The sequence below is a fragment of the Oncorhynchus nerka genome, linkage group LG25, assembly GCF_034236695.1.
Source record: "Oncorhynchus nerka isolate Pitt River linkage group LG25, Oner_Uvic_2.0, whole genome shotgun sequence".
NCBI classification, from domain to species: domain Eukaryota; kingdom Metazoa; phylum Chordata; class Actinopteri; order Salmoniformes; family Salmonidae; genus Oncorhynchus; species Oncorhynchus nerka.
Genome location: NC_088420.1, coordinates 39,479,422 through 39,494,907, shown reverse-complemented (window position 1 = coordinate 39,494,907; position 15,486 = coordinate 39,479,422). Strand labels below are relative to the sequence as shown.

General features: G+C 42.9%; 1 protein-coding gene and 1 long non-coding RNA gene across 2 annotated transcripts; one reads left to right on the top strand and one right to left on the bottom strand.

Annotated features, from left to right (window-relative positions):
- Positions 1 to 260: 260 nt before the first annotated feature.
- On the bottom strand, positions 261 to 15,451 carry dynlrb2 (dynein light chain roadblock-type 2). The gene is made up of 4 exons (XM_029634438.2): positions 15,343 to 15,451; positions 1,119 to 1,194; positions 675 to 842; positions 261 to 510 (listed from the first exon to the last, which is right to left on the bottom strand). Exons 1-4 carry the CDS (start codon positions 15,343 to 15,345, stop codon positions 467 to 469), a joined length of 291 nt encoding a protein of 96 aa, XP_029490298.1. The 5' UTR covers positions 15,346 to 15,451; the 3' UTR covers positions 261 to 466.
- LOC135564537 (uncharacterized) lies at positions 4,549 to 8,119 on the top strand. The gene is made up of 2 exons (XR_010461122.1): positions 4,549 to 4,662; positions 5,082 to 8,119. It is a non-coding gene; the product is annotated as an uncharacterized LOC135564537 (long non-coding RNA).
- Positions 15,452 to 15,486: the final 35 nt, after the last annotated feature.

The following is a 15,486-nucleotide window of genomic DNA, read 5'->3' as shown; positions in this document are numbered from 1 at the left end:
CAAACTCAAATCAGGCCCCAGGAAGCTCTTTAGAACAAACAGTTGAATGAAAATGAAACATGTCTGATACTGCTGCTCAGTGGTTACTCTGACCATACACTACAGCTCTGTCTCTTACACATTGACCTTCCTCAGTTCCTCTACATTAACTCAGAATAAAGTCATTCAGATTCAGTCTATCTACCCTCCTTACATCGACTATATTCATATCAACATACGGGGGTGGGCACGGGACATAGGAAAATAGGACATACACCATGTCCTTGTTTCTTCACTTTTTTTTTTATTTGTTAATGACGATGGCTAAGAAGGAGAATGAATAGAATAAGGAAACATTGCAGAATGGAAAAAGGAGAAAATGCACAAAGCAAAATATGTGGTCCAGTTTAACAAAACATATATTCTTAAGAGACAAAGATCAGTGTGTGAGGAGCTACTGCCTGACTCTCACAGGAACCTCCTGGGGCTATTCACTGGGGTTCTGGATGACTATCAATAGATACTCCTTGTCTGGAAAAGAGAGGAGGAGAAACTGTAAAATCCCTAAATGTGTTTCATTACATTTGAAATATTAACAATGAATCAAAAGCACAATATCAACATGTCAGATACATAGATGATCTTCTCGTGGATGGGCGTCCCTTGAGAACCGAAACCACCTCTGCTACACTCACCAGGTGCCACCATGATCTCATGCTTCTTGGAGCGGATGCGGAGGAAGGTCAGGTCGTTCTGAGGGTCGATGTCTCGGACTGTGCTTCTGGCTTTCATAGTGAGCTGGTGCAGCAGGCCAGCATACTGCACCGTGGTGGAGTTGTCTAAGGTAGTTCTGATTGGGATACCTGAGAAAGACCAACACACAGCATCAACTTTATAATAGAGAAGTGATGAGACTATTACTTGCTACATAAATTCAAATGGTATGTCTTTGATGCCCAGGGGCTACAGATGAAAATGAACAATCTAGCTAAATCTGGTACAATGGCATGTTGTACATGGTTCCTGACAAATAAAAGTAATCATCATGTTGTGGCTAAAGGTACAGCTCCTATAAGAGGATGTAAACATGGGATTGTAGAGAGGGAGGGATGATGTTACTTCAGTGTTGCCTTGCTTACCCTCGGCATTAACAACTATTGTTCCAATTACACCTTTGTGAGTTTGAATTCTCTTTAGTGTCTCTTCGACTTCTGCCTGTTTATGGAAGAAGATAAAGTGTCAGTACAGCAGCTTTGCCTCACTTAGGCTCCCGAGTGGCACAGTGGTCTGAGGCACTGCATCTCCGTGCAAGAGGCGTCACTACAGTTCCTGGTTCGTATCCAGGCTGTATCACATCCGGCCGTAGGGCGGCGCACAATTGGCCCAGCGTTGCCGGGGTAGGCAGTCATTGTAAATAAGAATTTGTTCTTAACTGACTTGCCTAGTTATATAAATGTTAAATGTGGGGGAAAAAGTCTGACCGAGACAGCAAAGCAGCTGATTAGCTTACGTTAGCTAGCCATTCCTACTGACAGTCAATAGCATAGCTAACATTAGCTAGATACACTATATTTACAAAGGTATGTGGACTTAGTGGATTCAAATGAGTGGATTTGGCTATTTCAGCCACACTAGCTGCTGAAAAGTGTAAAAATAAATAGGAGCGCACAGCCATGCAATCTCCATAGACAAACATCGACAGTAGAATGGCATTACTGATAAGCTGTGACATTCAACGTGGCACCGTTATAGGATGCCACCTTTCCAACAAGTTGGTTCATCAAATTTATGCCATGCTAAAGCTGCCCCAGTCAACTGTAAGTGCTGTTATTGTCATGTGGAAATGTCTAAGAGCAACAACGGCTCAGTCGCAAAGTGGTAGGCCACACAAGCTCACAGAACAGGACTGCTGAAGTGCGTAAAAATCATCTGTCCTCGGTTGCAACACTCACTACCGAGTTCCAAACAGCCTCAGCACAAGAACTGTTCGGGAGTTTCATGAAATGGGTTTCCGTGACCAAGTAGCTGCACACAAGCCTAAGATCAACATGCACACTTCCAAGCGTCGGCAGGAGTGTTGTAAAGCTTGAGGCCATTGGACTCTGGAACAGTGGAAACGTTTTCTCTGGAGTGATAAATCATGCTTCACCATCTGGCAGACCGACTGACAAATCTGGGTTTGGCGCAAGCCAGGAGAATGCTACCTGTCTGAATGCATAGGGCCAACTGTAAAGTTTGGTGGGGGAGGAATAATGGTCTGAGGCTGTTTTCATGGTCCGGGCTAGGCTCCTTAGTTCCAGTGAAGGGAAATCTTAATGCTACAGCATACAATGACACTATCTACGATTATATGTTTCCAACTTTGTGGCAACAGTTTGGGGAAGGACCTCTCCTGTTTCAGCATGACAACACCTGGGTGCATAAAGCAAGGTCCATACAGAAATGATTTGTTGAGATCAGTGTGGAAGAACTTGAGTGACCTGCACAGAGCCCTGACCTCAACCCCATCGAACACCTTTGGGATGAATTGGAACGCAGACTGCGAGCCAGGCCTAATCGCCCAACCTCACTAATGCTCTTGTGGCTGAATGGAAGCAAGTACCGCAGCAATGTTCCAACATCTAGTGAAAAGCCTTCCCAGAAGAGTGGAGACTTATAGCAGCAAAGGGGGGACCAACTCCATATTGATGCCCATGATTTTGGAGTGAGATGTTCGACGAGCAGGTGTCCACACATTTATCTAGCAAGCTATCGTTTAAAGCGGCAATCAGCAGTTGAAACGATAACAAAGCGAATCCCAACCACTGTTTCGGTAAAAAAGCGGGGGGGTGGGGCTGTAGAAATGTAACCAAATTTAAAGACAGAGCTATGGATGCAAAGATTGACCATCCATGATATCAAAATTATATTTTGTATCATGTTCCTCTTCCTAGTATCCTGATGGCTAATGTCCAATCGCTGGAAAATAAACTCAACTCCGAGCAAGGCTTCAATTGCAGAGGGACATCAGGGAATGCTGCGTCTTTGTTTTTACTGAGACTTGGCTTACAGACAATACAATCAACTGTTATTCAACCAGACAGCTTCTTCATATTCCAAATGGAACGAACTGCGGCTTCTGGTAAGAGTCGGGGGGGGGGTGGGGGGGATGTGTGTGTGTGTTTCCTCAAACAATTCCTGGTATACCAAAGTTGAAAACCTCTCAAGCTCCTGTTCACCTGACCTGAAGTTTCTGATGCTGAAATACCCCACTATATGCAGAGGGAATTCACGTGTTATTATCACAGTTGTTTACATAACGCCGCAATCACACACCAATGCGGCACTCATCGAACTGTACAAGATCATTAGCCAGCAGAATCCTCTCCCCCGGGTTCCCAAGTGGCCTAAGGCACTGCATCTCAGTGCTAGAGGTGTCACTACAGACCCTGGTTCGATCCCGGGCTGTATCACAAACGGCCATTGGCCCAGTGTCGTCCGTGTTAGGCCGTCATTGTAAAATAACAATTTGTTCTTAACCGACTAAAATAAAACCCTGCATCTTGTCGTGGGTGACTTTAACCAAGCCCGTTTTCTTCATATCACCAACATGTATCCTTCCCTACAAGAGGATCCGCTGTGCTTGACCATGTATACACAAACATCCCTGACTCTGGCCAATCAGATCATGTCTCTCTTTTCCTACAAGCAGCAACTCGAGAGAGAGCCACCAACACAGAGAATAGTGAGGCGCTGGACAGAGGTAGACTCAATTCCGCAGGATTGTTTGGAGAATACTGATTGGAATATGTTCAAAGATTCATCCACCCAGGACTCATCCATCAACATTGAGGAATATACATTGTCAGTCGCAGGCTTCATTAGCAACGTTGTACCCACAATAACAATCCAGACATACCAAAAACCCTGGATGAACGGAGATATACGTACAATGATGAGAGTCAGTACCGCAGCATTCAATGTCAGTGGAACAAACCCCGAAAACTTGGTGGTGTGTGACGCATGAAAGGCAAAGCATGTACGAACTCCGCAAATCCATTAGGGACGCAAAAAGACAATACAGACTGTTCGACAACTCCGACTTAAGTCGCATGTGGAAAGGAAAATCCCTCCCAGACGAGCTTCTCTGAGTGTGTGCTGGCGGAAAACTTCTCTGACATATTCAACTCGTCCCAGTGCCCAAGAAAAAGGTGACTAAATGACTATCGCCCATCACGCTCACCTCTGTCATCATGAAGTGCTTTGAGAGGCTGGTCATGGCCCACGTTAAGGCCAGCATGCCAGGCACACTGGACCCACTCTAATTTGCCTACCGCTCCAACAGATCCAAGGAAGATGCCATTTCCATCACTATTCACACAGCAGTAACACACACATCTGGACAAGAGGAATATCTATGTGAGAATGCTGTTCATTAACTACAGTTCAGAATTCAACAGTACTGTGCTGCCATCCTGTTAGAAGGTAACAGATTATTTTATTACAATGGTTAAATTGGATTTTCATTGTGTTCAATGGTGTTATTTGCCCCCTAGTGGCGCTTTCTGGTACTTAGAAAGACGACAAACAGGAAGTACAGAATTTGTTTTGCACGCATAGAAGCAGCTACAAACAACGCTACGGTGCAGGTCTTTCAATGTAGTTATTTCTTGTCACGCTTCAGCCTTGGAAAAATATTTGTTTGTAAGTTCGATTCAAGCATTTAGCTAATGATGATAATCTTGTTATTGATAGAGTTGCTTACATATCAATGTTGGTTGCATTTACTCACAAATTGCAATGCCTTTAATGTATGTCGTTAGCTGTATTACTTTGCTCATGCGTCATGCAAACGAATTGTAAAATATACAATACTGTAGTTTTGTTACTGTTTCTAGTGTAATATGCTTTGTTATTCTACATAGATGGTTATACATTATTAGAGTAATGAAAGGAGCCAATTACCATATGATTAACAATTAACTATATGGTTTGGCATCATGCCAGATGCATGGTACCTTAGCGCGTGCTTTGTATTTATGCAACTTCAAATGTTTAATGTACAGCTACAGTATGTCGGTGTGAATTGAACACTAAAGTATATTCTTTTCTGTATTTTGCAGTTTCACAACAAACGTTTTCAATATATTCATTCAAGAAAAGTCACGCCTTGGGAGTTTTATTGAAGACTTAGTTGTTAGCTATCTGTCTAGTTTTGCATGGGAACGCAACTCAAGGGCAGAATAAGTACTGTTCCCTCCAAGCTCGACACCAAGCTCAGAGCCCTGGCTCTGGACACCACCCTCTGCAACTGGATCTGGACTTCCTAACAGGCAGACCACAGTATGTTAGGACTGGCAACAACACCACCTCCACACTGACTCAACACGGGGGAGGCCCCCCCCAGAGGTGTCTTCAGTCCTCTGCTGTACTCCCAGTTCACTAATGACTGTGTGGCTTTGCACGACATCAATTCCATCATCAACTTTGCTAACGACATTCTGGTTGTTTGCCTGAATCCGCCTATAGGGAGGAGGTAAATGAACTGCCATTGTCATAACCTCTCCTTCAACATCAGGAAAACAAAGGAGTTGAATGTTGACTTCAGGTAGCACAGGGAACATGCCCCGATCCCCATCAATGGGATTGTAGTAGAGAGAGTCACGAGTTTTAAGTTCCTCGGCATTCACTTTACCGAGGACTTGTCATGGACCAACAACACCACCACCACTCTTGTCAAGAGGGCACCACAGCATCTCTACTTCCTAAGGCGGCTGAAGAAATCTGGCATGCCGCCCCGGGTCCTCTCCAAATAGTACCGCTGCACCATCGAGAGCGTCCTGATCGGTTGCATCACAGCCTGGTACGGGTATTGCTCCGTCCACGACAGCAAGATCCTCCAGCGGTTGGTGAAAATGGCCCAGAACATCACCACTCATCCAGGACCTATACTTGAAACGGTATTTGCGGAAGGCACACAGCATTATCAAGGACACCACACCCCAGCCACGAGCTATTCTCTCCCTTACCACCAGGCATACAGTATTGGAGCATGAGGTCTGATACCAACAGCCTCAGAGACAGTTTCTATCTACATGCCATCAGACTGCTGAACACTTGAACTGGACTGATCACGTGCTCTGATTTCCCGCACCTTATCACACATCAATGCTAACATCACACACATCATTTCCCCCCTCGATCTACACACAAGACCCCAAACAAGCAAAAACAGGTTTTGAAATTTGTTAATTTATAACAAATAAAACTGATTGCATTTACTTAAGTATTCAGACCTTTAACTCAGTACTTTGTTGAAGCACCTTCGGCAGCATTACAGCCTCGAGTCTTCTTGGGTATGATGCTACAAGCTTGGGATGCCTGTATTTGGGGAGTTTCTCAAATTATTCTCTGCAGATCCTCTCAAGCTCTGTCAGGTTGGATGGGGAGCATTGCTGCACAGATATTTTCAGTTCTCTCCAGCGACGTTAGATCGGGTTCAAGTCCGGCCTCTGGCTGGGCCACTCAAGAACATTCAGAGACGTGTCCCAAAGCCACTCCTGCGTTGTCTTGGCGTTGTGCTTAGGGTCATTGTCCTTTTGGAAGGTGAACCTTCACCTCAGTCTGAGCGCTCTGGAACAGTTTTTCATCAAGGACTTCTCTGTGTACTTTACTCTGTTCATCTTTCCCTCGATTGTGACTAGTCTCCCAGTCCCTGCCGTTGGAAAAACATCCCCACAGCATGCCACCATCATGCTTCACCGTAGGGATGGTGCCAGGTTTCCTCCAGACGTGACACTTGGTATTCAGGCCAAAGAGTTCAATCTTGGTTTAATCAAACCAGATTATCTTGTTTCTCATGGTCTGAGAGTGTTTAGGTGCCTTTTGGCTAACTCAAGCGGGCTGTCTTGCCTTTTACTGAGTTCTGGCAACTCTACCATAAAGGCCTGATTGGTGGAATGCTGCAGAGATGGTTGTCCTTCTGGAAGGTTCTCCCATCTCCACAGAGGAACTCTGCAGCTCTATCAAAGTGACCATCGGATTCTTGGTCACTTCCCTCACCAAGGCATTCTCCCCCGATTGCTCAGTTTGGCTGGGCGGACAGCTCTAGGAAGTCTTGGTGGTTCCAAATATCTTCCATTTTTAAGATTGATGTAGGCCACTGTGTTCTTGGGAACCTTCAATGCGGCAGAATGTTGTTTTTTTGGTACCCTTCCCCAGATCTGTGCCTCGACGCAATCCTGTCTCGGAGCTCTATGGACAATTCCTTTTGACCTCATGGCTTGGTTTTTGCTCTGACATGCACTGTCAACTGTGGGACCTTTATATAGACAGGTGTTAGCCTTTACAAATCATGTCCAATCAATTTACCATAGGTGGAATCCAAGGAAGATCAATGGAAAACAGGATGCACGTGAGGTCAATTTCGAGTCTCATTGCAAAGGGGCTGAATATTTATGTAAAGAAGGTATTTCTTTCTTCATAAATTTGCACAAAAAAAATCAAACCTGTTCGCTTTGTCATTAGGGGTATTTGTGTGTAGATTGCTAAAAAAAAGGCTGTAACATAACAAAATGTGGAAAAGGTCAAGGGGCCTGAATACTTTCCCACAGCACTGTACATGCAAAAAAATGTTTTGTTATTCTACTGCCATTGTGTTTAAAAAACAACAACTATTTCTTAATGTTGCCTTCTTGCGAAGGAACCTGCAAGTAAGCATTTCGTTGGACGATGATGTTGGCCAGGTCGCAGTTGTAAATGAAAACTTGTTCTCAACTAGCCTACCTGGTTAAATAAAGGTGAAATAAAATAAATAAAAATACCATGTGTATCTCATACAAGGAGGCTAAACAGTGTTTGTTGACATTTACTTTCTTTACAAACATTGGAGTAAAAGAAGGTTAGATCTTGTGCACTGGTGGGGTGTGTCAGTTGAACTAAGCTCATGAGGCACTTATGTCATATACTTCAAAAATCAATAGATACATTTAATTCATTTTTGTCTATAAATTGATGTAGCAACTGCTGATTTGCCTCTTTTTAAAATGCAATGGGTTCATAGCCACGGGAAGTACAGGTGCGCTGAAGGTGCTGCAACACCCCCTGCTAGTGTGATGGTAAAATTGAAAGAATTTGTGCAGCAATAAACTATTAAACCATTTTTCAATTGCATTATTGATGTAAATTATACTGTATTTATATATGGGCTCCATTCTGCAAGGAGAGCTCTCAGCTCTGTTTTCGTTTGTGATATGCTCTTATCTGTTGTGGGGGTTTGGCGCCGGACACAAGCTCTGCTGTATGACAGACAGTACGCGTTAAGTCGGTTCTTTCTCGCTCCCTCTTCTCTCACCCTTGTGGTGGATATCAAGTGATCTAGAGTAATGCTCACAGGTTCTCCACATTATTTTCTATTAGTTCAGAATTCTAAACTTGGCAAAAAGGGAATGGGAACAATATCAAGGAACGTGGCATTCTCTCGTCCTCGGTTCGGAGGCCTGCTCTTGCCTATGTCAAACACGTAGGTGTACTAGCCCATTAGTCTAGCAAGTAACACAGTGAGTGGTGCTTTCCACCAGCTGGTGCTAGATCGAGGTGAGCGCTTTTCTCCGCGATGGATCGCATTGCTGTCCATTTGCTCAGTTTTAATAATAGGCACAATCTTGGTAACAACACCCCTCTCACACACCTGTTGTAATTATGCAATACAAAGAAATGTGCGCTCTGTTGACGATGGTATATTACTAGGTGGCGCGCAAGTTAAGTTTGGGGAAGCTTACATTTTTTCCTACCACTTCTACTGATCTGCGTGGCAATTCTGATTTTCATATGTGCATTCATTTAAAAAATAATAATTGTCAACTGGTTACAAATACAAATCGGAATTAAAATGATACATCTAAAAGTAAAAATTCCACTAATGCTAGTGGACCAGCCTCTGCTATATGGACGCAATGATTGGTGGCTAAAGAAATGAAGGCATAGAACTAACAGAGAGCCTCCGTCAATGTATCAGTAGACCTATAATTGTCAACTAAGTAATAATACATAAAGCCGACAACTAAAAACAGAAAATATCCTGATGAATGAAATGATTTGTGGACTACAGGAAAAGGAGAACCGAGCACTCCCCCCAGACGGAGCTGTAGTGGAGCAGTTTGAGAGCTGTCCACACCATCGAGAGCATCACCTCCTGGTATGGCAACTGCTTGGCCTCCGACAGCAAGGCACTACAGAGGGTAGTGTGCAGGCCCAGTATATCACTGGAGCCAAGCTTCCTGCCATCCAGGACCTCCATGCCAGGCGGTGTCAGAGGAAGGTCCAAAAATGTTTCAAAGACTCCTGTCATCCAGGTCATAGACTGTTCTATCTGCTACCGCACGGCATCGGAGCACCAAGTCTAGGTCCAAAAGGCTTCCTAACAGCTTCTACCCCCAAGCCGTAAGACTCCTGAACAGCTAATCAAATGGCTACCTGGACTATTTGCATTGTCTCACCCCCCCACAAATTTTTATGCTGCTGCTACTCTCTGTTTATCTATGCATAGTCACTTTACCTCTACCTACATGTACAGTTTGGAAACACCTATTAATTCCAGGATTATTCTTTATTTTTACTATTTTCTACATTGTAGAATGAATTATGAAATATAAACACTTGAAGTAACCAAAAAGTGAAGTAACCAAAAAGTGTTAAACAAATCAAAATATATTTTAAATTTGAGATTCTTCAAAGTAGCCACCCTTTGCCTTAACAGCTTTGTACACTCTTGGAATTCTCTCAACCAGCTTCATGAGGTAGTCACCTGGAATGCATTTCAATTAACAGGTATGGCGTTTTTTTCCTCAATGCGTTTGAGCCAAACAGTTGTTGTGACAAGGTAGGGGTGGTATACAGAAGATAGTCCATATTATGGCAAGAACAGCTCAAATAAGCAAAGATAAACGACCGTCCCTCGTTTAAGACGGAGGTCAGTCAATGCGGAACATTTCAAGAACTTTTGAAGAAACTTTAAGTGCAGTCGCAAAAACCATCAAGCACTATGATGAAACTGGCTCTCATGCAGACTGTCATAGGAAAGGAAGACACAGTTACTTCCTGCTGCAGAGGATACGTTCATTAGAGTTAACTGCACCTCAGATTGCAGCCCAAATAAATGCTTCACAGAGTTCACGTAAGACACATCTCAACATCAACTGTTCAGAGGAGACTGTGTGACTGAGGCCTTCATGGTCGAATTGCTGCAAAGAAACAACTACTAAAGGACACCAATAAGAATAAGACTTGCTTGGGCCAAGAAACACGATCAATGGATATTAGACCGGTGGAAATCTGTTCATTGGTCTGAGCCCATATTTGAGATTTTTTTGGTTCCAACCACCATGACTTTGAGACGCAGAGTAGGTGAATGGATGACCTCCGCATGTGTGGTTCCCACTGTGAATCATGGAGGAGGTGTGATTTGTGTGGGGGTGCTTTGCTGGTGACCCTGTCTGTGATTTATTTAGAATTCAAGGCACACTTAACCAGCATGGCTACCACAGCATTCTGCAGCGATACGCCATCCCATCTGGTTTGCACTTAGTCCCACTATCATTTGTTTTTCAACAGGACAATGGCCCAACACACCTCCAAGCTGTGTAAGGGCTATTTGACCAAGAAGGTGAGTGATGGAGTGCTGCATCAGATGAACTGGCCTCAACCCAATTGAGATGGTTTGGAATGAGTTGGACCGCAGAGTGAAGGAAAAGCAGCCAACAAGTGCTCAACATAAGTGGGAACTCCTTCAAAACGGTTGGAAAAGCATTCCAGGTAAAGCTGGTTGAGAGAATGCCAAGTGTGCAAAGCGGTCATCAATGCAAAGGGTGGTTATTTTGAAGAATCTCAAAATATATTTTGATTTCAAGTGTTATTTCATAGTTTGTCTTCACTATTATTCTACAATGTAGAAAATATTAAAAATAAAGAAAAATCCTTGAATGAGTAGGTGTGTCCAAACTTTTGACTGAAACTGTACATATTACCTTGACTAACCTGTACCCCCGCACATTGACTCTGTAACGGTAGCCCCTGTATATAGCCTCGCTACTGTTATTTTATTGTTTAATTATGTTATTCTTAAAAACATCAGTTTATTTTAGTAAATACTTTAACCCTTTTTTATTAACTGCATTGTTGGTTAAGTGCTTGTAAGCATTTCACTGTAAGGTCTACCTGTTGTATTCAGCACGTGGCAAATAGAATGCAATTTGAAAGAACCTGCATTTTATTTGTCGTCTCTACTATTCATCTCCCTAGGCCTGTCTGCCTTTTCTATTGGTCTTGAGCTATCCCTAGTGAAGTGGACCATTGTAGCCTATCAAATCTGGGTCCAGCCCAATGACTGTATATATGAAGGTCCGGCCCGAAGCTGTCGCTAGAGAACTTGCAACGTTGTATCAACTAGCCTGTTCCGAGCTCTCAGTTTCCAGCACCAGTGAGCACGCGACAGACATAACTGTTTTTGCACAAAGGGAAATGTGTTCATGTATTTTAAGACATCCCCATTCGATATAGGCCTATGGGATCCTCAGAACATGACATTTTGCTCTTTCACACCGATGCCTGGAGATTATGAAGGGGGATACTGTACAGTAGTGGCCAAAAGTTTTGAGAATGACACAAATATTAATTTCCAGAACGTTTGCTGCTTCAGTGTCTTTAGATATTATTGTCAGATGTTACTATGGAATACTGAAGTATAATTACAAGCATTTCATTAGTGTCAAAGGCTTTTATTGACCATTACATGAAGTTGATGCAAAGAGTCCATATTTGCAGTGTTGGCCCTTCTTTTTCAAGACCTCTGCAATCTGCCCTGGCATGCTGTCAATTAACTTCTGGGCCACATCCTGACTGATGGCAGCCCATTCTTGCATAATCAATGCTTGGAGTTTGTCAGAATTTGTGGTGTTTTGTTTGTCCACCCACCTCTTGAGGATTGTGTCCCACCACCCGCCAACCCCTCTTTTTACACTTCTGCTACTGTTCATATATGCACAGTCACTTTAACGATACCTACATGTACATACTACTTCAATAAGCCTGACTAACAGCTGTCTATATATAGCCTTGCTACTCTTTTTTCAAATGTCTTTTTACTATTGTTTTATTTCTTTACTTACACACACACACACACACACACAAACAAACCTTTTTTTCTCTCGCACCATTGGTTAGAGCCTGTAAGTAAGCATTTCACTGTTGTATTCGGCACACGTGACAAATAAACTTTGATTCGATTGACCACAAGTTCTCAATGGGATTAAGGTCTGGGGAGGTTCCTGGCCATGGACCCAAAATAGATGTTTTGTTCCCCGAGCCACTTAGTTATCACTTTTGCCTTATGGCAAGGTGCTCCATCATGCTGGAAAAGGCATTGTTCATCACCAAACTGTTCCTGGATGGTTGGGAGAAGTTGCTCTCGAAGGATGTGTTGATACCATTCTTTATTCATGGCTGTGTTCTTAGGCAAAATTGTGAGTGAGCCCACTCCCTTGGCTGAGAAGCAACCCCACACATGAATGGTCTCAGGATGCTTTACTGTTGTCATGACACAGGATAGATGGTAGCGCTCACCTTGTCTTCTCCGGACAAGCTTTTTTCTGGATGCTCCAAACAGTCGGACAGGGGATTCATCAGAGAAAATAACTTTACCCCAGTCCTCAGCAGTCCAACCTTTTGCAGAATATCAGTCTGTCCCTGATGTTTTTCCTGGAGAGAAGTGGCTTCTTTGCTGCCCTTCTTGACAACAGGCCATCCTCCAAAAGCCTTCGCCTCCCTGTGCGTGCAGATGCACTCACACCTACCTGCTGCCATTCCTGAGCAAGCTCTGTACTGGTGGTGCCCCGATCCCGCGGCTGAATCAACCTTAGGAGACGTCCTGGCGCTTGCTGGACTTTCTTGGGCACCCTGAAGCCTTCTTCACAACAGTTGAACCGCTCTCCTTGAAGTTCTTGATGATCCTATAAATGGTTGATTTAGGTGCAATCTTACTGGCAGCAATATCCTTGCCTGTGAAGTCCTTTCTGTGCAAAGCAATGATGACGGCATGTGTTTCCTTGCAGGTAACCATGTTTGACAGAGGAAGAACAATGATTCCAAGCACCACCCTCCTTTTGAAGCTTCCTGTCTGTTATTCAAACTCAATCAGCATGACAGAGTGATCTCCAGCCTTGTCCTCGTCAACACTCACATCTGTGTTAATGAGAGAATCACTGACATGATGTCAGCTGGTCCTTTTGTGGTAGGGCTGAAATGCAGTGGAAATGTTTTTTGGGGGATTCAGTTCATTTGCATGGCAAAGAGGGATTTTGCAATTAATTGGAATTCATCTGATCACTGTTCATAACATTCTGGAGTATATGGAAATTGCCATCATACAAACTGAGGCAGCAGACTTTGAAAATGAATGTGTCATTCTCAACTTTTGGCCATGAAATATTTTTCAAATACTGGGAGGAACTTTCATTCACAATGGATTAAAAAAGGTAGAGGAAAAAATGACTGAAGTTCACCTTTATTAGTGGTGATAAGACAACCAGAAATCCCCAAATGGGCACTTTCCTACATTTGTGTGCAGCAGGCCAGTTAGCCTATGCATGCTCAGGTGTAGAAGTAGGACAGAGAAACCACACATGCTCATTTGGAGCGCTCAAAAGAAAATACAATGAAAAAATGTATGGTATGAAATAAACCAAAACAAGTTCCTCACAAGTGTAACAGGTTGTGCACTCTGCAAACACTTTCCACTCAGAGAATGAGAACGGTAAATGACTATAGGCCTAATTAATACATGCATTAACAAATGTATGTAACCAAATGGGGATTAACGGTAAATGTACTATTGGTGACATATGTAATGGGGAATTGACAAAAATAAAGGGCAAACCAGACAAAACAATGAATTTGCAAGAATTTGTGGGAGACAGCTCAGCGCGTTCTGTAGGGCGTTCACTCACTGCTGTACAATGTAGAGAAAAACAGGGCAAAGTCAAGAGGGTGCTGCAAAATTAATGTCAACTTAGTTTTCTTTGCCCCATGTCATTATAAATGACATAATGGTTCTCTACAATATTATAACCTTAATGTACTTGGCAGTGTTGATGAAATAAGAATGTTAATTTGCTAGTTTAGACTGCTCTGCTCTTGGTTGTATTGCTTCTATATTTGGCATTGTGAGGTGGTACCGTTTAGGAGGTGTTTCCGCTCGGTGGACCAAACAAAATCAACTTGATACCTTCGTAATTTACACCTCCAGATCCTTAGGTTTCATTGCCTATACTGGTAATCAATCTACATGGATAGACATTTCTATGACGATTATAAAGGGAAAGACTCAAAATACACCAAACAGGAACAGATTGTCTTCGGGGAGGATGGATACTGAAATTCAGTCTCTTAGCTTTGTAAATACATATATTTAGTACCCATTTAGTCTTGTATTCAACAGATTTAATTTAGAAAAAGCCCATGTTTTTACTCAAACATGTGATGACATTCCATTCACATGCTAAATTCTCAGTAAATCGTCTAACATTTTAACCATATGGGGTTGGGACTATTGTTTTTCTGATGGAATTCTCTATTGGATGGATAAAACATTTGTATAACCCTTTTAATTAATCATTCTATGGGTGAATGAGGTACATTCTGGAGAGCTGAGAGCATTCTGGAGAGAGACATGCCAATATATTCGCCACACACCCCTCCCCTTGTCTAAACATAAAAAATAAAAGGTGAAATTTAAGAACAAATTCTTATTTACAATGTCAGCCTACCCCAGCCAAACCCAGACACCGCTGGGCCAATTGTGCACCTCCCTATGGGACTCGCAATCAAGGCCAGATGTGATAAAGCCTGGATTCGAACCTGGGACTGTAGTGACACCTCTTGCACTGAGATGCCTTAGACCACTGGGCCACTCGAGAGCCCAAGATACATTATCTTCACACACATTTTTAGATGCATTGGTTTTCACTGACAGCCACATCTCAATAATCAGCTAGGCCTATTGCCATGCCCTCTGCCCAAATTGAAGTCTTCACAACTAGGCATATAGACCTACATGCTTGTGATTTAAAACAAGCCACAACTTTAAAATAAGCTAATGTTCCTCCGTGGCTAAGTCACACTCTCTGGTGACATATTTTCTATGATTGTATTTACTTCCTCAGCACTACTCAAAACATCTTCATGCTGCCATGAATGGATTGGCAATGACATCAGTCATCACTATTTGTTGTTCGGCCTGCCTACACGTAACACACCCTTTACATAACTATTATTGAACTAGCTAACTACATGAAACAAAACCTTTCATGTTAATGAAATAATTATTTTTACCATATTTGCAGGTGCTGACTAACGTTAGCTGTCAAATCAATGTTGTTGTAGTCCAGCAAACAGCTTCCAAAGATATTCCTTCTACACTACCGTCGCGTTCTATTCAGTGGTTATGTTGCTACGTAGAAACGGAAGTAGCTAGGC

Excerpts from the sequence above, each read along its gene's own strand:
- dynlrb2 (XM_029634438.2), bottom strand. Across the intron at positions 843-1,118 it reads AATAGTTGTTAATGCCGAGG|GTATCCCAATCAGAACTACC; the intron begins GTAAGCAAGGCA and ends GGTCTTTCTCAG. Across the intron at positions 511-674 it reads TGAGATCATGGTGGCACCTG|ACAAGGAGTATCTATTGATA; the intron begins GTGAGTGTAGCA and ends TCTCTTTTCCAG.